Raw genomic sequence first — 23,022 nt, forward strand, 5'->3', positions numbered from 1 at the left:
AGTTCGAATCCGCCAGGCAATCCTTGGAAACTCTATGGGGCAGTTCTACTCTGTCCCGTAGGGTCACTATGATTCGGAATTGACTTGATGGCACTGGGTTTGTTTTTTTGGTTTTGGTTCCTTGTCCTAGACAACCATTTCATGTCTTCTTATTTCTCCTCAAGCCTGTGCCACCTTTTCCCTCCTTGCTGTCCGCGGATGACCTTGCTTCCTTTTTCACTGAGAAGACAGATGCAGTCGTTGGAGAATGACCCAGGCTGCCACCCCTGCGGCTGCCACCCACCTGAACCGTCCCTCTGGGGACTCTGAGGAAGGACCGAGCTCCTCTCCAGCACCCCCTCTTCACCTGTGTGCTGTGTGCCTTCCTCTCCCATCCACTGAAGGATAATGGTCTCCCCCGCATCATCAGTCTTCCCCATTATTGGATTATTTCCATCAGCTTACAGAGTGTAATATTATAAGCTGTAATGTTGCTCATCTAAGAAAAAAAATAAACGCACACAAAAACCTTCCTTGACCCCTACATTTCTATTCAACTGCTGCACCGTTTCTCTGCTCTCCTTTATAGCAAAACTTCCCCAAAGCCTTGTCTACACTGCTGTCTCTTCTTTCTCTCCTCCCACTCTTGAACCGGTTCCAGTCAGGCTTTCTTTCCCACTGCTCTGCTGAAAGTGCTTCACAATTCCCTGTGGCCTCCTCCTTGCTAAATCCAGGATCAGCCCTTTGTCTTCATCTTACCCCATCTGTCAGTAACAAGTCATTTGATAGTTGATCATTCTCTTCTTTTTAAAAGATTTTCTTCATTTGGTGTATAAGTTAGGTATTCCTTTGATAATATTGCATTACAAACCACTCCAAAACTCAGTAGCCCACATTTAATCTTTTGCCCATGGGTTTCATAAGTTGACTGCATTTTACTAATCCGGGATGGACTTGGGGCCCCTGGCTGGTGCAAATGACTAATATACTTGATTTCTAACCGAAAGATTGGAGGTTTGAGTTCACCCAGAGGTGCCTTGGAAGAAAGGCCTGGTGATCTACTTCCAAAAGACGAGCAATTGAAAACCCTGTGGAGTATAGTTCTACCCTGATACATGCAGGGGTGCCATGAGCCTGAGTCAGCTTGATACCAACTGTTAGGATGGGTTTAGGTGGGTGCCTGCAGGCTGTGGGTTGGGTTCAGATCTGCTCCTCCTGTGTTTGTTCTGGGACTGAGGCTGAAGGGACTGCAGCTACGCAGGGCACATTCTTGTCATGGCAGATAATTGCAGTTCAAGAGTGAAGTCAAACCCCATAAGCGCACTGAAGACCTCTGCTTTCATTGTGCCCACTAATGTTCGCATTGACCAAAGAAATTCACATAGCCAGTATGATGATTAATGTTATGTGTCAACTTGGCTAGGCCATGATTCTTAGTGGTTTGGCAGATATTATGTAATCATCCTCCATTTTATGATCGGATGTGAGCAGCTAATCAGTTGAAAGGGGAGTTTCCTTGGGGGTGTGGCCTGCATCCGATACATGTGGATGTTCTGGCAAAGCTCACTCTTGATCCTGCATCTGACTCATCATCCTCTGACCTCTGGTTCTTGGGATGTGAGCCAGGAACCTGCCACCTGACTCTCAGATTTTGGGAGTCTCCAGCTCCTGAAACCCTCTGAGCCAGCAGCCTTCCACCTGACCTGCAGTTTTTGGGTTTGTCAGCCCCTGCAACCACGTGAGTCAGGAGAAGCCTCCAGCCTGATGCCTGACCCACGGATTTGGGACTTGCCAGCCTTGAAAACTGCATGAGCGATTACCTTGAAATAAATCTCTCTTTGTATATTTATATATACACTTCACTGGTTTGCTCCTGAAATAGCCAGTCCAAACATAAGTGGGGCAGGAAGGGGAGCGAATATTTGCTGAGTAATAACTCAGCACATTACGTTTGGCATCCAGGGCGGTTTTGGTTCTCTGCCCATCTCAGACACTCAAGACACTCTGCTCCTGCCCTTTGCTGGTTTCTTCAAACATCAAAGTACATTAGAGTTTAGTGTTGGGATCCTTTCTTTTGTTTGTCTACCCCCTATTATGTAATCTCATCCTGCCTGATGGCTTTAATGTCATTTGCTGACAAATCTTAAATTTGTATTTCCAGTCAGAATCTCCCCTCTGAATTCATACTTGATGTTTCCACCTGGATGTCTAAATCAACCAACCAGTTGAGGTCAAGTCCATTCTAATATATGGCATTCCCATGTGTGTCAGAGTAGAGCTGTGCTCCATAGGCTTGTCAGTTAGCAGCCAAGTGTGTTCACCGTTTGTGCCTCCCAGGGACTGCAGTGTTTAAATTATTGTTGTTAGTTGTTATCCAGTCAGCCTTCAACTTGTGGCAACCCCACACACAATGGAATGAAACGCTGCCTGGCTCTACACTATCCCCATGATTGGTTGTAGATTGGACCATTGTGATCCATAGGGTTTTCACTGGCTGATTTTCAGAAGTAGATTGCCAGACCTTTCTTCCTAGCCTGTCTTAGTCTGGAAGCTCTGTCAAAACCTGTTCAGCATCAAAGCAACATGTAGGCCTCCATTGACAGATGGGTAGTGACTGCACATGATGTGCACTGGCCAGGAATTGAACCTGGGTCTTCTGCGTGGGAGGTGAGAATTCTACCACTAAACCACCGTTGCTTGTGTCTCAAACTCAACATATCTAAAAATGAACTCCTGATTCCCTGAACCAGTTACCCACTCCCCAGCCTGCTCTCCCACAGTGTTTCCTAGCTTAGTAAACAGCATCTCTTCCCTTCAGATTCTTAGGTCATAACTTTGGATCGTCCTTGACTTCTCCTTTTTATTGCTCACACTTCCGATTGAAACCATTAGTGAATCTGTTGACTCTGCCTTCAAAATATATTCAAATCTGATCATTTCTCACCCCGCCACCACAACCACTGTAGTACAGTCTCCTGCCATTGCTCTGTTGTGTTGTTGCTGGTACCTCCTAACTGGTCTCCCAGCTTGTGCCCTTGATACCCTACAGTCTGTTTTCCATGTAGGAGCCAGAACAATCCTCTTGAGTTTTAAATCAAATCCTGTCACTCTCCTGATACCAAAGCCTCTGATGCCAAAACAAAACCAAACAAAAGGAAAACCCTTCTATTGGTTCCCTTCGTACCAAGAATAAGCAGCAAAGTCAGTGCCGGGGCCACCTCCCTGACCTCATCTACCATCCTCCCCTGCTGCTCTTTGTACATACCAACCGTGCACTTGACCCCTGGCCTTAGTGCTGCTGTGTCTTTGCCGGAATGGCTCTTTTTCCAAGGTTGTAGGACTCACCCTCTCATTTTTTTCAGCTGTGCACCGAGATGTTATCAGAGTGGCCTCCCTAAACTGTGTGTTAAAGATTGTAATCTTTTGTCTGCACTCCCTGTCCCCTGACCAGTTCTATCCCACAGCACCGTTACAGAAAGACCTGGCAGTCAGCTTCCGTAAAGCTTACAGCCTGGGAGACTCTATGGGGCAGGTCTATGCTGTCATATGGGTCACAATGAGTTGGAATTGACTTGATGGCACGTAACAACAAATTACTACCTGGCACCTCATGTAGACAAACAAAATAATGTCTTCATTGGTTTGTCTTTCTCTTTTTCTCTGTTGTGTAAAACCCATGAAGTCAGGGACTCTGTTTTTTTGATACTGTATTCTCGGCCTCCAGAACAGTGCCTGAAACAGAGTAAGCACTCAATAAATGTTTCTTGAGTGAATAAGAGAATTTGCTACAATGCCTGTTTCCAGTACAGGAGATCAGTCTTAGAAAAACTCCAGAATCGTATGGCAGACTTTTAGATTTCCATAGTCAAGCCTCTTTCTGCATGTGTTTTCAAGTGATCATCTCTGTAGCTTATGAAATGACCTCAGAGAAGAGCCCTGGTGACACCGTGGTTACTAACCAAAAGGTCGGCAGTTCGAATCCACCAGCTGATCCGTGGAAACCCTACGAGGCAGTTCTGCTCTGAGCTGTAGGCTTGCTATGAGTCAGAATGGACTGGATGGCAATGGGTTTGGTTATTCTGGTAAACAGATCAGAATAACTTATTTGGTAAAACTCGAGACATCTAAAATCACTGCCACACAAGCATTTCCATGTCAGAGACTCTTCTAAGTGGATGAGGGCTTTTAATCGAGCCTTTATATTTTAACTGCTTTGTTGAAGTCTTAAAAAAATGTACTCTATAGTTGCCTTCTCAAGGCTTTGTAAAAATGGCTATAAACCATTGGAAGCCAATTTTTGAGCCCTTAATGTGAGTTAGAATAGCTTATATGCAACCTTAGAGGACTCAGAAATAAAGAGAAAACACCTCAAAATCACTTCGTTCTAAGTTGGCATTTACAGTTTGTTTGCAGAGATTCCCGTACTAAAGATTATAACAAGCACTTCTAAAAACATGGCGTCCCTCCCAATGCTTAGGGGACACTGAGCTTCTGTTAAGGGGGATGGAAAAATTTGGGAACGGGTGAGGGTGATGGTTGAACAACGTGATGAACGTATTTAATGTCAGTGAACTGTACATGTGACAATTGTTTTGTTACCTACATGTTTACCACAATAAAAATGACATAAAATAAAACAAGACAAAAACAAACAAATAAAAAAACCCAATGGTGTTCCAACAGCTAAAAAACCCATGACCATTGAACTGATTCTGCCTCATAGCGACCCTACAGCTAGAGGCTGCAAAATCAAGCAAGTTCAGTAGTTCTCTGATTCATCTGTTTTTAACTGACGTAAATATATTTCTTTGAGATGGGGATGCAGTTGGGGAGTTGTGCTTTAGCAAAGCTTTGAAGTATCTCCAAATCCTTGATATATGAACGGGACTCTAGAAAATTCAAAATACGTCTCTACTCGCTGCCCCGAAATTAAAAAAAAATTCTGCTATTTATTATCTTATGAACCTGGATCCTTTATAAATGTTTCCTTTTTATATTTGCGTCCATGTCCCCTGAGAAAGTGAACAGACTTATTGAAGGTTATTAAATCAACTATCAGGTACTAAAAATGGAAATGAAATGAAGAGTTATCCATTGGTTTGTGGTCCGGCTTCCTGGTTTACCTGTTGATGCAGGAAGCAGCATTGCATGGATGTCAGGAGTATGGACTCCTAGGAGTCAGGTCTGGGGCCCAGTCTTGTGTTTGCCACTTAGAAAACTGTGTCCTTGAGCAAATGACCTAACTCCCAAAACAGACTTCACTCTCCTTATTATCAAGTGGATGGTAATGGTACCTGTCACACTGAGATGTCTAGAGCTTAAAAGATGAATAAGGTAATGTATGTACTATTGGCTATCATATTTGTTATTTATTATTATTATTATTTTTTATGTAACATTGACTCCTGGTGGTACAGTGGTTAAAAGCTATGGCTGCTAACCAAAAGGTCGGCATTTCAAATCCAGCAGCTGCTCCTTGGAAACCTCATGGGGCAGTTCTACTCTGTCCTGTAGGGTTGCCATGAGTTGCAATTGACCTGATGGCAGTGGGTTTGGTGTTTGGTTTTGGTACGTAACATTATTCACTTGGGTAGATTTTAATGTTGTTACCTGCTGTCCATTCGGCCCCCAACTCATGGACCCATGCACAACGGAATGAAACACTACCAAGTCCTGCGGCGTCACTACGATCAGTTGCGGATGGGACCATTGTGATCCATAGGGTTTTCATTGGCTGATTTTCAGAAGTAGATTGCCATGTCTTTCCTCCTAATCTGTGTTAGTTGCTGTCAACCCTGTTGGGGTTCATCTCTGTCCTGTGGGGTCGCTATGAGTTGGAATCGATTCAATGGCACCTAGCAACAAGAACAGTAGCAGCAGTGGGAATTGGTTTGTGTTGATTTAAAGGTAACTTTTTCTCTCTTCATTTAGCTTCCTCATTAAGTGATGGCAATTTCATTGAATAGGGTGCACCAGAATTAGAGTGCAAATTCTTGCAACTGATGTTGGTCCATAGGTGGGACGTGATTAGGTTTAGCTCTCACCTCTGAAGGTAGAGCTGGGATTCAAAGGTTTGGAGAATGTTGGAAACAAATGTGTCTGTTAGGATAAGGTGGGAAGTTCTTCCTGCTGACTTGCAATGATGGTATGACATTCTAAAAGGCAGGGTAAACAGCTCTTTCAGTTATAGCTCTTATATGCATAGTTCCCAAGGCGTCAGTCCTGTACTTAGCCCAATGAAGTTTTTGGTTTAATAAGGGAATATATTTATCACATAATACATTTACATGGGTAAATAAAATACGCACATACCAGGAAGAGACTGAGAGTTGATGTGCATCAAACTGTAAAATGGATCTAATACTATCACCTTGTAGGGTGGTAGCGAGGATAAGTGATGGATGGATGAATGTAAACTACACACCACATATGATGAATGAAAAGCACTTCAATGAGTGGTCATCGTTGTGTGCTGCTGAGTCGATTTCGACTGATAGTGACCCTATATGACAGAGTAGAACTCCCAAAAGGGTTGCCTAGGCTGTAAGCCTTGTGGGAGCGGGCCAACATGTCTTTTCTCCTTTGGAGCTGATGTTGGGTTTGAATTGCCAACCTTTTGGTTAGCAGCCATTAGCTTAACTACTGTGCCACCAACCAAAAAAACTTGTTGCTGCCGAGTTGAATCCAACTCGTAGCGACCCTATAGGACAGAGTAGAAACTGCCCCATAGGGTTTCCAAGGAGCACCTGGTGGATTTGAACTGCTGACCTTTTGGTTGGCAGCCGAGCTTTTAACCACTGTATCATGGGGCTCCATACCTAACCTTTGCGATCGAGTTGATTCTGACTCATAGCGACCCTCCCTAGGGCTCCTAAATAAGTGGTAGCTCTCTGCTACTTGGGTTCTTTTTTCTCCTTCACGTGACCTCTCATTTCAACCTCCTTATCCTACAAGAGGTGGGCTGACACTTGAAGATCATTTTTAATAATTCCTTTTTAAAAGTAATCCTGGTATTTTTATCTTTTTTAAGTCTGTTTATTTTTTCAGTCGCAGAGTTCCTTACACCTCTCCAGTTGTGGAGCCCTATATCAGGTAATTAAAAAGCTGCATTGTGAACCTACTCTTAAAAATGTGTTTCATAGTGTAATATTAAAATGTCAGACACACTCACCGGAGCATTGGTAATACCTCAGTGAGCAGAGTCAGGGTTTCTTATTAAACTAAGTCAGTTTAGTTTAACTTCTCTCAGTTGATATCTTTTATAAACAATTTTTCATGTAGCAGTTTCTTTTCAGATGGAGCAATCTTTATTGAGAATCAGGGGAAAAAATAAGAAAAAAATAGGGGATTTATGTTGTAGAAACTCCTCTGCTAGAAATGTTACTAGTTGAATAAACTTTACCTTTTTATCCCTGATTTGGCCTTGTTGTTATGAAATACCTGTAGTGTTTTTTTGTTTTGTTCTATACATATAGCTCCTGTTTTCTGCAAAACCTGGCAGGGTTTTAATTTCATTGTGTAATGCCCTTCTTTTATCCTTCATACAACCTGCGTATTTCCCCTCACATCTCTCTCAGCTCTACTTCTTTTTGCACTCTGAGCTGCAATCCCATGGGTCTTCTTTTAATCCCTCAGTTCTGCCATGCTTCCTCCTGTCCCTGGGCCTTTGCACTGGCCGTTCCTTCTGTGTGGATGCTTTTCCCTTCTCTCTTCACTCGGTAACTCCTGCGCATTTTTTTGATTTCAGCTCAGTTGTTACTTCCTGAGAGAAACCTACCCTTTTTTAACTTAGCAGGTTAGACACAACTATTCATTCATCAAATATTTGTTGAGTGGCCACTGTGGGCCAGGCAGAGTTCTAAGCCCTGGGGGTATGTACTTCAAGGAGCTTACATTCTAATGAGGAGATTCACAGAAACAAACCAAATCCAATCAGTCAATCAATAAACAAGAACACTAGCCACGATGAGTAAAATTCAGATCATTAGAATCGGGCAAGTGAGTGGATGGCTATATTAGATTAGGTAGGAATGTAACTTTGGCCTGAGTAACAAGGGAGATCAGGAGAAGAGCATTTCAGAAAGAAGGAATAAGTGCAAAGGCCCTGGGGCAGAGAGAAAACAAGAGAGTGGTATGAGATAGGATAAGAGAGGCAAGGAGGGGGCAGATAACTGAGGGTTTTGTAATCTAGGTAAGGCTTTGGACTTTTTCTAAGTGTGGTGAAAAGCCTTGGAGGGGCTTCTTGTAGAGGTGGGGGGAGGAGAGATGAGAATAATTTGGTTTATATTAGAAATATTCCGCCATGTGGAAAATGGATTGTAGTGGGGCAAGAGCGGTAGCAAGGAGAGAAAGGAGACAGGTTAGGAACCTGTTGCAGTTGTCCAGGTGAGAGATGGTGTACTTATTACAATTGTAATTTTATATTTCTTTATGTGATTATTTGATTGCTCTCACCCTCACTGAATTGTAAGAGCCACGAGGGCGGAGACAGTGTTTTTTTCTTTCTTTCTTTTTTTTTTTTTTGCCTAATGTTGTCTTTCCAGTGTTTAGTACAGAGCCTGGCACCATAGTGAGTACTCAGGTACCCAGCTCTTGAGTGACTGGATAAGTATTGTGAGAAACATCAGTGAATAAGATGTGGTCCTTATATGTCCATTTAACCATCAGTTCAGTGTTTTCCTTAAATCACACACAGAAGATAGGTATTCTTAAAGTCAGAATATCAAGGGTTTTACTCAAATATTCAGATTAGAGATGCATGTCTTTCATCCTTTTATGCTCATGGTGGAACCATGTATTAATAAATGGAAGGTATTTTCTTTTCTGTTGTTGGTAGGTGCCATCGAGTCAGATCTGACTCACAGCAACCCTATGTATAACAGAACAAAATGCTTCTTGGTCCTGCTTCATCCTCATTGTTATGTTGTTATGCTTGAGCCCATTGCTGCAGCCACTGTGTCAGTCCATCTCGTAGGTCTTTCACTTTTTTCACTGACCCTCTGCTTTATCAGGCATGATGTTCTTCTCCAGGATTTTGTCCCTCCTGATAACATGTCCAAAGTATGTGAGATAAAGTCTCACCGTCCTTGCTTGTAAGGAGCATTCTGGCTTTCTTCTTCCGAGACAGATTTGTTCATTCTTCCGGCAGTCTATGGTATATTCAATATTCTTTGTCAACACCATAACTCAGAGTCATCAGTTCTTCTTCGGTCTTTCTTACTCCTTGTCCAACTTTTGCATGCATGTGAGGTGATCGAAAATACCATGGCTTGGGTCAGGCTCACCTTACTCCTTAAAGGGATGTCTTTGCTTTTTAACACTTTAAAGAGTTCTTCTGCAGCAGATTTGCCCGGTGTAATGCATTGTTTGATTTCTTCCCTGCTGCTTCCCTGGGCGTTGATTGTGGGTCCAAGTGAAATGAAATCCTTGACAACTTCAGTCTTTTCTCTGTTTTTAATGGTGTTGCTTCTTGGTCCAGTTGTGCGGATTTTTGTTTTATTTATGTTCAGGTGTAATCCATGCTGAAGGCTGTCGTCTTTGATCTTCATCAATAAGTGCTTCAAGTCCTCATCACTTTCAGCAAGCAAGGTTGTGCCACTAGGGCTCCTTTCAAAAAGGACAGCACCTTAATTATATGGTATCTTTGAAATTGTTGAAAATGATCTCTTAATCCTGATAATGAATGTGTAGAAAAGTTACTCAGCATATGTTACATTAAATATATACAGAAGTTGTTACAAAATGCTCAATTAAAAAAAATAAGACATCTTACTGTGATTCCTTTAAGTAAACCTCACTTACAAAAATGAGAATAGGAATGGACCATGCCATTGGTTTATGCAGTTTTGGTAAGGAACTAGCAATGTAACAAAATTAATGCTTCCTTGTTTCCTATCTTTACAGACAGTGATGAAATAGGTTGAAACCTTCAAACAGTTTTATTTCCACAGTAGGATAAATAAATAAAACCAAGCTTGTTGCCATCGATATGATTCCAACTCACAGTGACCCTATAGGACAGAGTAGAAATGACCTGTAGAGTTTCCAGGGAGCACCTGGTGGATTTGAACTGCCAACCTTTTGGTTAGCAGCTGTAGCTCTTAACCACTACACCACCAGGGTTTCCGTGAGGATACATAATTAGGAGACATTTGAAAGCTCAAAAGTATATCTGGACTGAGATTCAATTATTCTTTGGTTTATAGTATATTTGGAAACCCTGGTGGTGTAGTGATTAAGAGCTACAGCTGCTAACCAAAAGGTTGGCAGTTCAAATCCACCAGGTGCTCCTTGGAAACTCTGTGGGGCAGTTCTACTCTGTCCTACAGGGTCACTGTGAGTTGGAATCAAATCGACAGTAGTGGGTGGGTAGTATATTTAAATAGTTTGATTATTAACCTCTAGGTGATGGTCAATAAATGATAGATTTTCCTAACAAAGAAAGTCAGTTCGAAAAAAAGAGAAAATTTAGACAGGCTACGTAAAAACCTCGTGTATGTAAAAACCTCATGAAATACGTGTGTTTTAGGGATTCTGCAGACTCTTACTTTATTTATTCAGTAAGTACTTATTGAGTCCCACTGTGTGCAGGGCACCATGCTAGGCACCAGTGACCCAAAGATGAAGGAATCAGATCTAGCTCTGCCCTCCTGGAGCTCACTGTGTATAGATGTTACAGACAGGGAACTGTCATGTTAGTGTGACGTGATGGATGGAGCACATGATGGCAGTAGGAGAGACATTCAACCAAGACTTAAACCAGTTGCTATCAAGTCAGTCCCAACTCACGGCACCCCCACGTGTGTGAGAATGGAGCTGTGCTCGATAGGGTTTTCAGTGGCTGATGTTTAGAAGTAGATCACCAGGCCTTTCCTCCAAGATGCCTGTGGGTGGACTCTTCTATCGTTCATTATTTTTGTTGCGAAATCAACTGTCCTTCTTATTGTTGGTCGTTTGAAGGTGATATGCCTTTTTCCTAGGTGATATGCCTTTTTTCCTAGGTGATAATGCCTTTTTTCCTAGGTGCTATGCCTTTTTTCTATATGCCTTTTTCCTATTTTTTTATTCCTTTTTCCTAGGTGCTATGGCTTTTTCCTAGGTGATACGCCTTTTTTCCTCTGTCAGCTTGTAAGGTTTTTTTTTTTCTTTGTCTTTGGTATTGAGGGGTTCTTCTGTAATAATATACCTAGGCACTTTTTTTTTTTAAACTTTTTATCCTGCCTGGGGCTCATAGAGTTTCTTGAATCAGTTTCAGAATATTTTTGGCAATTATCTCATCAAATATTACTTCCTCTGGCTCAGTTTCACTATTCTCCTGGATGTACAATTTTGTGTATGTTAGACCTTTTCACCATGTCTTACTGGCTCTTAAACTCTTATCTGTGTTTTCCATTTTTCTTATTTTTAAATCTGTGCTTTAGTTTGGTAATTTTCTAGTGATCTTTCTTTCAGTTTGCGGATACTCTCTTCTGGGTATCTAATCTGCTCTTAAAAGCATCTACTGAGTTCTCATTTTTAGTTATTATAGTTTGTTATGGCTTTTTACCAGTTGCCAGTTGTCATTGAGTTGCTTCTGACTTCTGGTGACCCCATGTATGTCAGAGTAGAACTGTGCTCCATAGGGCTTTCAATGGCTGATTTTTTTAGAAATAGATCACCAGGCCATTCTTCCGAGGCACCTGTGGGTGAACTTAAACCTCTACTAGACCTTTTCATTAGCAGCCAAGTGTGTTAACCATTTGTACCACCCAGGAATTCTGTTCCAGCTTTATTGAGGTATAATTTACAGAAAATTCACTCATTGTAAATGTGTGATTCAATGATTTTAATAAATTTATAGAGTTGTGCAGCCAACACCACGGTCTGGTTTTAGAAGATTTCCCTTAGCCTCCAAAATTCACTTGAGTCCATTTATAGTCTGTGCTTTTACCCGTAACCCCATGGAATGGATGTTTCTATAAATTTGTATTTTTTAACAATTTAATATAAATTGAATCATACAGTATGTAGTCTTTTGTATCTCGCTTCTTTCACTTAACATAATGTTTTTGAGCCTTATCTATTTTGTAGCCTGCATTGGTATTTTATTCCATTTTGTTGTGGTATAGTATTCTATTGCATGGATATACCACGGTTTGTTTAACCATTCATCAGTTTATGAAAATTTGGATTGTTCCCAATTATTGTTTACTCTGGATAATGCTGCTATGAAAATTCATGTATATCTTTGTATAGACATATTTTTCACTTATCTTGAGTAATTCCTAGGAGTGGAATTGTTGGGTCATATTTTTTTTTATGGATATGGTGGATGCTTGTTTAATTTTTTAAGAAACTGTCAAACTGTTTTCTATAGTGGCTGTAACATTTTATATCCTTAGCGGCAGTGTGTGAAGGTTTTACTTTCTTCACATCCTTGTCAACAATTATTGATTATATCTATGGTTGTGTAGATTTTAGTTTGTGGTTCAGTTTGCAAATCTGAAAATAAAACTCTACTTCTTCCCTTCTAATCTGGATACCTTTCACTTTTTTTTTTTTTTTAATCCCTTTCTCTTTTCCTCCCTTTCTTTCTTTTTTTTATCATACTGGGCAGAACTTCCACTATAATGTTGAACAGAAGTGGCAAAGGTGGACATCCTTGGCTTGTTCAGTGGCAGGAATGGATATCCTGTTTTGTCCTTGATCTTCGGTGGAAAAACTTTCAGCCTTTCACCATTACGTATGATATTAGATGTAGTTTTTTCATAGAGGCCCGGTTTTGTCAGGTTGAGGAAGACTCTTTCTATACTTAGTTTGAGAATTTTTTTTTTAAATCACCAGTGGAGATTGGATTTTGTCAGATGTTCTTCTGTCTGTATTGAGATGATCTTTTTTTTTTTTTCTTGCATTCCATTAATATGGCTTATTACATTAATTGATTTTTTGGATTTTAAACCAGCCTTAACTTCTTGGTGTAAGTCCCACTTGGTTTCAGCCGTACGATCCTTTTTCTGTATTGCTGCATTTGGTGTGGTAATACAGTTTTTAGATATCCCTGGGTGGTGCAGATGGTTAAGTGCTGGGCTACTAACTGAAACGTTGGCAGTTTAAACCTACCCAGAAGCACCTCAGAAGATAGACCTGGTGATCTGCTTCTGCGAGGTCACAACCATGAAAATCCTGCGGTGGGCAGGTCTACTCTGACACACATGGGGTATCCATGAGTCAGAATAGACTCTATAGCAACTGGAAACATACATTTTAAAGGGGTTTTTGTGTCTGTGTTCACGAGGAGTGTTGGTCTGTAGCTTTCTTTTCTTGTGATATCTTTATTTGGCTTTGGAATCAAGGCAATACTGGCCTCAGAGGATGAGTTGGAAAGTGTCCCCTGCTCTATTTTCTGAAGGAGTTTGTGAAGAATGGGAGTTTTGTTTCTTCTTTAAATATTTGATAGAATTTACCAGTGAAGCCATCTGGGCTTGGTCTTTTCTTTGTGGGAAATTTTTCCTTACCAATTAAAATGTTCCCGTTGTTACAGATTTGTTCAGGTTTTTACTTTTTTTTTAGTCTGTTTTGGCAGTTTGGGTTTTTCTAGGAGTTTGTCTGTTTCATCTAAGTTGTCTAATTTGTGGATATAAAGTCGTTTATAATATTCCCTTATAATCCTTTTCATTTCTATAGAGTCAGTAGTAATGTCCGTTTTTTTTTCTCCGTTGAAAATTTGTGTTTTAGCTTTTCTTTCTTGGCCGGCTTAACTAAGGGTTTTCTCAATTTTGTTGATATCTACAAAACTTTTAATTTCAGTGATTTTTTCTTTTTCTTTTATGTTACATTGATGTTCTTTCTAGTCTTTATTTATTTCCTTCTATCTGCTAGCTTCGGGTTTAATTTGTTAATCTTTGTCTAGTGTTTTATGGTCAAAGCTTAGGTTATTGATTTAAGACCTTTCTTCTTTTCTGATATACATATTTACAGCCATAACGTTTAGTCTAAAAATTGTTTCTCTATGTCCCATAAATTTTGATATATTGTGCTTTCATTCTCATTCAGTTAAAAATACTTTTTAAAGGTCTTTTTTGATTTCTACTTTGAACTTTTTTTTTTCTTTAGTGTTGTTTAAATTAAATATCAAGTATTTGGGATTTTTCCAGATTTCTTCTGGTTGCAGATATCTAATTTATTTCCATTGTGACTAGAGAATATACTTTGTATGTTTTAAATTTTTAAATTTCTTGAGGCTTGCTTTGTGGTCCAGCGTATGTTCTAGCCTGGAAAATGTTCCATACATGCTTGAAAATAATGTGTATTCTGCAGTCATTGAGAAGCAGTTTCTGTTAGTATCCGTTAGGTCAGATTGGTTGTAGTCTTGTTTGAATGTTCTGAATCTTTTCTGGTATTTGGTCTAGATGTTCGTCAGTTGTTGGAAGTGGGGTATTGAAATTTTCAGCTGTTATTGTTGAATTGTCTGTTTCTCTTGTCTGTCAGATTTTGCTTTCTGTTTTGGAGTTCTGTTGTTTGCTGTGTATACATTTACAATTGTTGTATCTTCCTGATATACTGACCTGTTTATCATTGCGAAGTGTTCCTCTTTGTCTCTAGTAATGTTTCTTGTCTTACAGTATATTTTATCTGATAATAAGACAGGTACTTCAGCTCACTTACGTTTACTTCTTGTGTGGTGTATCTTTCTCTCTTTTGAGTCCCAGCCTATTTGTATCTTAGAATCTAAAGTCTGTCTCCTGTAGATAGCATCTTTTTCAATCATGCTGTTTAATCCACTCTAACAGGCTCTGGCTTTTGAGTAGGATGTTTATAGTCTATTCACATTTCATGTAGCTGTTGATATGGTTGGATTTATATCTGCCATTCTGCTATTTGTGTTCAGGTTATCTCCTGTCTGTTTTGTACCTCCGTTCCTCCTTGACTTCCTTCTTTTGTGTTAAATATTTTTAATTCGTCTGTTGATTTTTAACTTTTTTTAAAGTTATTTTTATTAGTGCTTGCTCAAGAGATTACTGTATGCATCTTAATTTATTTACAAATGTATTCAGATTAATACTAACTTAATTCCAGTGAAATACAGAATCTTTGCCCAATATATCTCCCCTTTTCTCCCTCTCCTTTGGATTCTCGTTGTCATATGTGTATTACATCTGTTGTTGCTGTTAGGTGCTGTCACGTTGGTTCTGACTCACAGCGACCTTATGTACTACAGAACGAAACACTGCCCGGTCCTGCGTCGTGCTCACAATCATTGTTATGCTTGAGCCTGTTGTTGCGGCCACTGTGTCAGTCCATCTTGTTGAGGGTCTTCCTTTTTTCTGCTGACCCTGTATTTTACCAAGCATGATGTCCTTCTCCAGGGGCTGATCCCTCTGACAACATGGCCAAAGTATATGAGATGCAGTCTCACCATCTTTGCTTCTAAGGAGCGTTCTGGTTGTACTTCTTCCAAGAGCTGCCTCCTCAAAGGAGAGTCAACCTTAATGACGTGGATGAAGTTAAGCTTTTGGGACCTTCATTTGCTGATGTGGCATGACTCAAAATGAGAAGAAACAGCTGGAAACATCCGTTAATAACCGGAACCTGGGATATACAAAGTATGAATCTAGGAAAATTGGAAATCATCAAAAATGAAATGGGATGCATAAACATTGATATCTTAGGTATTAGTGAGCTCAAATGGACTGGTATTGGCTGTTTTGAGTCAATCATACAGTCTACTATGCTGGGAATGACAACTTGAAGAGGGATGGTGTTACATTCATCATCAGAAAGAACATTTCAAGATCTGTCCTGAAGTACAACGCTGTCAGTGATAGGATATCCATGAGCCTACAAGGAAGACCAGTTAATACTTAATATTATTCGAATTTATGCACCAACCATTAAGACCAAAGATGAAGAAATTGAAGATTTTTATCAGTTTCTGCAGTCTGAAATTGATCGAACATGCAGTCAGGACACATTCATAATTAGTGGTGATTGGAATGCAAAAGTTGGAAGCAAAGAGGAAGGCTCAATAGTTGGAAAATATGGCCGTGGTGATAGAAACAAAAAAATGGCCTTGGTGATTGAATTTTGCAAAACCAACAACTTTTTCATTGTGAATATCTTTTTTCAGCAACATAAACAGCGACTATACACGTGGACCTCACCAGGTAGAATACACAGGAATCAAATCGACTTCATCTGTGGAAACACATGATGGAAAAGCTCAATATCATCAGTCAGAACAAGGCCAGGGGCTGACTGTGGAACAGACTATCAATTGCTCATATGCAAGTTCAAGTTGAAATGGAAGAAAATCAGAGCAAGTCCATGAGAGCCAAAATTTGACCTTGAGTATATCCTACCTGGATTTAGAGACCATCTCAAGAATAGATTTGACGCATTGAACAGTAATGACCGAGGGCTAGATGAGTTGTGGAATGACATCAAGGATTTCATACATGAACAAAGCAAGAGATCATTGAAAAGACAGGAAGGAAAGAAAAGACCAAAATGGATGTCAGAGGAGACTCTGAAACTTGCTCTTGAACATCAAGCAGCTAAAGCAAGAGGAAGAAATGAAGTAGAAGAACTGAACAGACGATTTCAAAGGACGACTTGAGAAGACAAAGTGAAGTATTATAAAGACGTGCAAAGAGCTGGAGATGGAAAATCAAAAGGGAAGAACATGCTTGGCGTTTCTCAAGCTTAAAAGAACTGAAGAAAAATTTCAAGCCTCGAGTTGCAATAGTGAAGTATTACATTTATATTTGTTTGAAAACTAAACAATTTCATCTCTATATATTTAAAATCCAATAGTGTTATAGTTTTTTGCTTTATGGTATGTTAAAGAAAGTAAGTGAAGAAATAAGAAAAATGTATTTATAGAAACTTTGTACGTACCTGCATAGTGGCATTTTTTTTTTTTTCCTCCTGTGGATTCAAGTTAATATTTAGCCAGAAGAAATTTCTTTAGTATTTCTTGTAAGGCAGATCTGTGAGCATCAAATTATCTTTGTTTAGCTGGGAATCTCTCTTTTTAAACTTTATTTTTTTTTAAATAATTTTTATTGTGCTTTAAGTGAAAGTTCACAAATCAAGTCAGTCTGTCACATGTAAGCTTATATACACCTTACTACATACTCCCATTTACTCTCCCCCTCGTGAGTCACCCTGCTCCCTCCTTCCAGCCTCTCCTTTCATGACCGTTTTGCCAGTTTCTAACCCTCTTTACCCTCCCATCTCCCCTCCAGACAGGAGATGCCAATACAGTCACAAGTGTCCACCTGATACAAGTAGCTCACTCTTCATCAGCATCTCTCTCCAGCCCATTGTCCAGTCCCTTCCATGTCTGATGAGTAGTCTTTGGGAATGATTCCTGTCCTGGGCCAACAGAAGGTTTGGGGACCGTGACCACCAGGATTCCTCTAGTCTCAGTCAGACCATTAAGTCTGGTCTTTTTATGAGAATTTGGGGTCTGCATCCCACTGTTCTCCTGCTCCTCAGGAGTTCTCTGTTGTGTTCCCTGTCAGGGCAGTCATCAGTTGTGGCCGGGCACCATCTAGTTCTTCTGGTCTCAGGATGATGTAAGTCTCTAGTTCATGTGGCCCTTTCTGTCTCGGGCTCATAGTTACCATGTGACCTTGGTGTTCTTCATTCTCTTTTGGTCCAGATGGGTTGAGACCAATTGTTGCATCTTAGATGGCCGCTTGTTAGCATTTAAGACCCCAGACGCCACACTTCTAAGTGGGATGCAGAATGTTATCATAATAGAGTTTATTATGCCAATTGACTTAGAAGTCCCCTTAAGCCATAGTCCCCAAACCCCCGCCCTTGGCTCTGCTGACCTTCGAAGCATTCAGTTTATCCCAGAAACTTCTTTGCTTTTGGTCCAGTCCAGTTGAGCTGACCTTCCTTGTATTGAGTATTGTCCTTTCCTTCACCTAAAGTAGTTCTTATCTACTAACTAATCAGTAAATAACCCTCTCCCACCCTCCTTCCCTCCTTCCTCTCGTAACCACAAAAGAATGTGTTCTCAGTTTATACTATTTCTCAAGAACTTATAATAGTGGTCTTATACGGTATTTGTCCTTTTGAATCTGACTAATTTCACTCAGCATAATGCCTTCTAGGTTCCTCCATGTTATGAAATGTTTCACAGATTCGTCACTGTTCTTTATCGATGAGTAGTATTCCACTGTGTGAATGTACCATAATTTATTTAACCATTCATCTATTGATGGACACCTTGGTTGCTTCCAGCTTTTTGCTATTGTAAGCAGAGCTGCAATAAACATGGGTATGCATATATCTTAAACTTTATTTTTGAAGAATAGTTTTGCTCAACTTAGAATTCTTGGTTGACAATTTTGTTGTTCCTGTTTGAATATGTCATTCCATTGCTTATTGTCTCTGTTGGAAAGTCAGTTGTTGGTCGCACTGTTGTTTCTTTTTACATGACATGTACTTTTTTTCTTCTGCTTTCAAGATTTTCTCTTTGTCTTTCAGCAGTTTGACCATAGTATGTCTCTTTATGGCGCTCTTTGTGTTTATCTTACTTGGGGTTTGTTGAGCTTTTAGATATGTAGATTAATTTTTTTATACCAAATTTGTGAAGTTTTTGGCCATTATGTCCTCAGATATTTCATTGTGCCCATTTCACTCTCTCCTCTCCATCTGGAACTCCCATTATATGTATGTTGGTATACTTGATATTGTCCTGCAGGTCTCTGGAACTCTGTTTATTTTTCTTGCATCATTTTTTGTATCTGTTTTTCAGATTGGATAATATCTCTATCTTAATATTACTCATTCTTTCTTTTCCATCTCAAATGCACTGTTGAGTCCCTTTGTTGAATATTTTATTTAAGTTACTGTAATTTTCAACCCCTGAATATCTAGTTTATTTTTCAGCAAAGAAAAATAAAATTTCTTTTTTGAGATTCTCTATTTGTTGACTCATTGTTATCATTCTTTCCTTTAATTCTTTAAAGATTTTTTTTTTTTTTTTATAAAAGTTCTGTAAACATGATAGGAGTCCCTCGGTGGTACAGATGGTTGAAATCTTGACTACTAGCTGAAAGGTTGGTGGTTTGAACCCACACAGAGACTCCTCAGAAGACAGGCCTGACAATCTGCTTCTGCAGGGTCACAGCTTTGAAAACTCTGCAGCACTGTTCTATTCTGCACACAAGGTGTTGCTGTAAGTCAGAATTGACTCGATGGCACGTGACAGCAACAACAAACATACAATAGTTGTATGAGGTCTTTGCTAAATCCAACATTTGGGGCATTCAGAGACAGTTTCTATTGGCTGCTTTTTCTGCTGAGCGTCGGTCACATGTCTTGTTTCTTTGCATGACTTATACATTTTTTGTTAAATATTTTGAATAATATATTGTAGCAGCTGTTGATTATGATTTATTTCCCCCTGAGGGTGGTGGTGGTGGTTTTATTTTGTTTACATTTAGTAATTTAACTGGGCAAAGTTGTCAAATTTCCCCCATAACTTACAGCTGTAGATATCTCTGCTGAATTCTTTTTCTTGTTTTTTAACACTGGCTTCCTAGGGCTGTTGGTCAAAGGTTGTGCTCAAACATCTCAAGCCAGTAAGTCTTGCACTCTCTATGAATGGATCTCCATGTGGGCTGGGGAGTCCTTTTACAGTTCAGGCCGTTTTCAAGTCTGCCTCAGCTTTTACTCACATTGGACGTTCTTATGTTTTCTCTGTGGTGGTGCAAATGGCTAACATGCTCTCCTGATAACCAAAAGGCTGGCAGCACCAGTGGTGCCTTGGAAGAAAGACCTCTTGGTCTACTTCTGAAAAATCAGCCATTGAAAACCATATGGAGCACAGTTCTACTCTGCACACATGGGGTCACCATGAATCGGAATTGGCTCAATGGCATCTGGTGCCTGCATTCAGGCTTTATTACCCATGGATGTGTGAGTGGCTTGGGCTCACTCTAGTTTCTGCTGGGTATCTGCTCAGCCCTCTCTCAACAGGCTATGTAGAAAGCTTTTCAAGCCTCCTTTGGAGGAGCCCTGGTGGTGCAGTGGTTAAGAGCTTGGCTGCTAACCAAGAGGTCAGCTGTTCACACATCCACCAGGTGCTCCTTCGAAACGATACAGGGCAGTTCTACTCTGTCCTACAGGGTTGCTACGAGTCAGAATCGACTCAACGGCAATGGGTTTGCGTTTGGTTTGGTTTTGGTTGTGTTAACTTCTGGAACACTCTTTTTCATATCTGGCTAGTATGCCTGCTTGTTGCTTGCCCCAGACGGTACTGTAATCTTAGACTTTGTTAGCTTGTAAGTGAGATCACCGTGTTAACTGACAACACTTCATATCAAGTGAGCTTCCTTGGCAGTGGTAGTGAAGCTGCTGGTTTTCAGGTCAGGTGTGCCATGGTTGAACTACTGTGCTGAGGGACAGGGGTAATGGGAATAGCACCAGACAAGAGTACTACCAAACCCAAACCAAACCTGTTGCTGTTGAGTCGATTCTAACTCATAGCCACCATGCAGGACAGAGTAGAACTGCCCTGTGGGGTTTCCGAGGCTGTAATCTTTACGGAAGCAGACTGCCACAGCTTTTGCCTGAAGAGCCGCTGGTGGGTTTGAACTGCCAACCTTTTGGTTAGTAGCTGAGCTTTTTAACCACAACACCACCAGGGCTCCTTAAAAGTACTATCAAAAAACCAAAACCAAACCTGTTGCCTTTTAGTCGATTCAGACTCATAGCATCAGTACAGGATGGAGTAGAGCTGCCCCATAGAGTTTCCATGGAGTGGCTGGTGAATTTGAACTGCCGACCTTTTGGTTAGCAGCTGAGCACTTTAACCAGTGCACCACCAGGGCTCCAGGGTTACTGCAGCCTTGTATTATCCTTACCCCAAATTCAGTGGGTTTCCTCAGTAAATGCTTCTCAGTTTGTTGTATGCCTTTTGTTGATTTCCAGGGTGCTGTCATGGTTGTTTTTGACAGCTTTGTCCAGCTTTGTAGTTGCTCTATGGGTAGAGGATTTGTTGGCATTCTCACTTGACCATCCCTAAATGAATCCATTCTAGTTATTGTATTTTTTAATTCTACAATGTTTATATGACTCTTTACTTTTTATTTTTAAAATAGAGCCTAGTTCTGTGGTGAATTTCTTCACTCGTCTGTTTGTTTGAACATATTAATCACAGTTCTTTTAATGTTCCTGTTTGATAATTTCACCATTTGGATCTCCATTGGGCTACTTCCTCTGCTTTGTTTACTTACTTATTTTTCTTGGTTTTTAGACCTTTCATCCTTTCCCCTGGCATGCTGGGTTTTTTTGATAGAATGCCAAACAGTGTATTTGGAAAAATTATAGAGGCTCTGGATGACATTATCGTTCTTCAAAGTGCATTTAATTTTATTCTGGAAGGTAGAACTGGGTAACTCATTTTGTTTCAGTCAGTAATAGAGAAGATTTGATCTAGGGTTTCATTCTTTTCTAAGAATATTTTACATTTAGTTTTCCTTTTTTCCTAGGGTAGAGCCTTTTAGGGTTGCTCTGAGTCAGAATGTACTCAATGCAACAGGTTTTAACTGAAAACCCTAGGTGCTTACTGGGAACTTCCTCCTTGGTGAACCTTAGACTCCATTTTCTTTCTCCGCAGCCTGTGAATCTACCAAAGGCTCTGCTTGCCGTTTTAACCTCGTATATGCCACTGTTTGACTCTCTGGCTTCTCATCTTATTCCACTTAGGAATCTCGAAGGGAAATGCTTCTCTGCATTTGCCTTTCCTTTGGGATCTTGTTTCCTCAAATCTGATCTGCTTTTGTAAACCTGGGTTCTAATTTTTAGATGCCTGGCCCAGTGAGGCTGTCTACGCATTTGAGCTTCTGCTTTATTCCTGGCCTCCTGGCTCCCAAGTCTGCATGTTGTTAGTGCTGACCAGTTGATTCTGACTCATGGTGACCCCAAGTATTACAGAGTAGAACTGTGTTCAGTACGGTTTTTAGTGGCTGTGATCTTTTGGAAGCAGATCGCCAGTCCCGTCTTCCAAGGTGCCTCTGGGTGGTTTTGAACTGCCAACCTTCAGGTTAGCAATCAAGTGAAAACCTTGTATGCCACCTAGTCTGTATAGAAATTGGCAAATACCTGAGGGGCAGAGTGGCAGAGAATGTTGAGTTCACTTCAGTGTATTTCCCGTTTCCAGCATCTTGACCTTTCTTGTGCTGGCTGCTTTGTTTGGTGTCCAATGCCTTGAACAGTTTTTTGCTTTTATAAATTTTATCCAACTTCTCTTGGTGAGAGGGTTGATCTGATATGGGCTATTTTCCTCTAGTTGCAAGTAGAACTACAAAAACATTCTTTAGTGCCATTATTTGACCTGAATTGACCAAGTAATGTTTGTTCGTAACTTTTTCTCTGAATTAGGCTCCTTTCTTGGAATAAACAAGGAGTCTCTTCAACATATAATTGCTAGACAGGAAAGATTAAAAAAAATTTTCTGTAAAATTTGGAAAAAGGGAAATTCTACTTAAGATATGTGAATAGTTAAAAGATTAAGCTTCTGTATATATATATTTTTTTCTATAAAAGGATAAGCAGTGATATTATAATACTGGCCTTTCAAATGCTTTCTTTTGAATCAGTTGCTACCTATTTGTTACAGTGAAAATCAATTAAGTGTTTAAAGCAGTTTTACAGAAATCTCATGACTTTTAGGGCAGACCTTCATTTTAATTTGTTGACTGTTTAGACCAAAATAATTCGAGTTTATTATTAGGAAAACACTGTTACTTCATTTAACTCATTAATGTCTGGTTATTCTTAGTTTTCAGTGAAATGCCTCAGAATGTTTAATGTTTTATGCCAGTTTTTTTTTTTTTTTTAGAGCTTAATGCTCTCCATTACAATATAGAAATTAAAAAGTAGACTTCAAAATAAATTTAAAGATTATCAGATCCACAGAAGTGACACAGGCCCACTCTGATATACCAACGTTACCCTGATATATTGGAGTGGTGCAAATGGGTAGGTGCTCAGCTACTGACTGAAAGGTTGGCGATTTGAACCTACTCAGAGGTGCTTTGG

The 23,022-nt window shown here is 40.1% G+C and overlaps 1 protein-coding gene across 7 annotated transcripts in view; it reads left to right on the forward strand.

Moving 5' to 3' along the window:
* The window catches only part of RNF182 (ring finger protein 182), a 195,462-nt gene that overhangs the window by 12,723 nt on the left and 159,717 nt on the right, over nucleotides 1–23,022 (forward strand). For 3 of the 7 annotated variants that reach the window (XM_049884191.1, XM_049884201.1, XM_049884148.1), the window contains one exon: nucleotides 7,027–7,071. The exons of 2 other annotated variants lie outside the window; for them this stretch is intronic. In XM_049884191.1, the coding sequence (XP_049740148.1) occupies nucleotides 7,027–7,071 (45 nt within the window). Of the gene's footprint in view, nucleotides 1–4,670; nucleotides 7,072–14,160; nucleotides 16,702–23,022 lie in introns of those variants that run through there. 2 more of the 7 variants (XM_049884129.1, XM_049884182.1) reach the window with 2 other exon arrangements.

Source organism: Elephas maximus, chromosome 1, assembly GCF_024166365.1.
Source record: "Elephas maximus indicus isolate mEleMax1 chromosome 1, mEleMax1 primary haplotype, whole genome shotgun sequence".
In the NCBI taxonomy this organism is placed as follows: Eukaryota; Metazoa; Chordata; class Mammalia; order Proboscidea; family Elephantidae; genus Elephas; species Elephas maximus.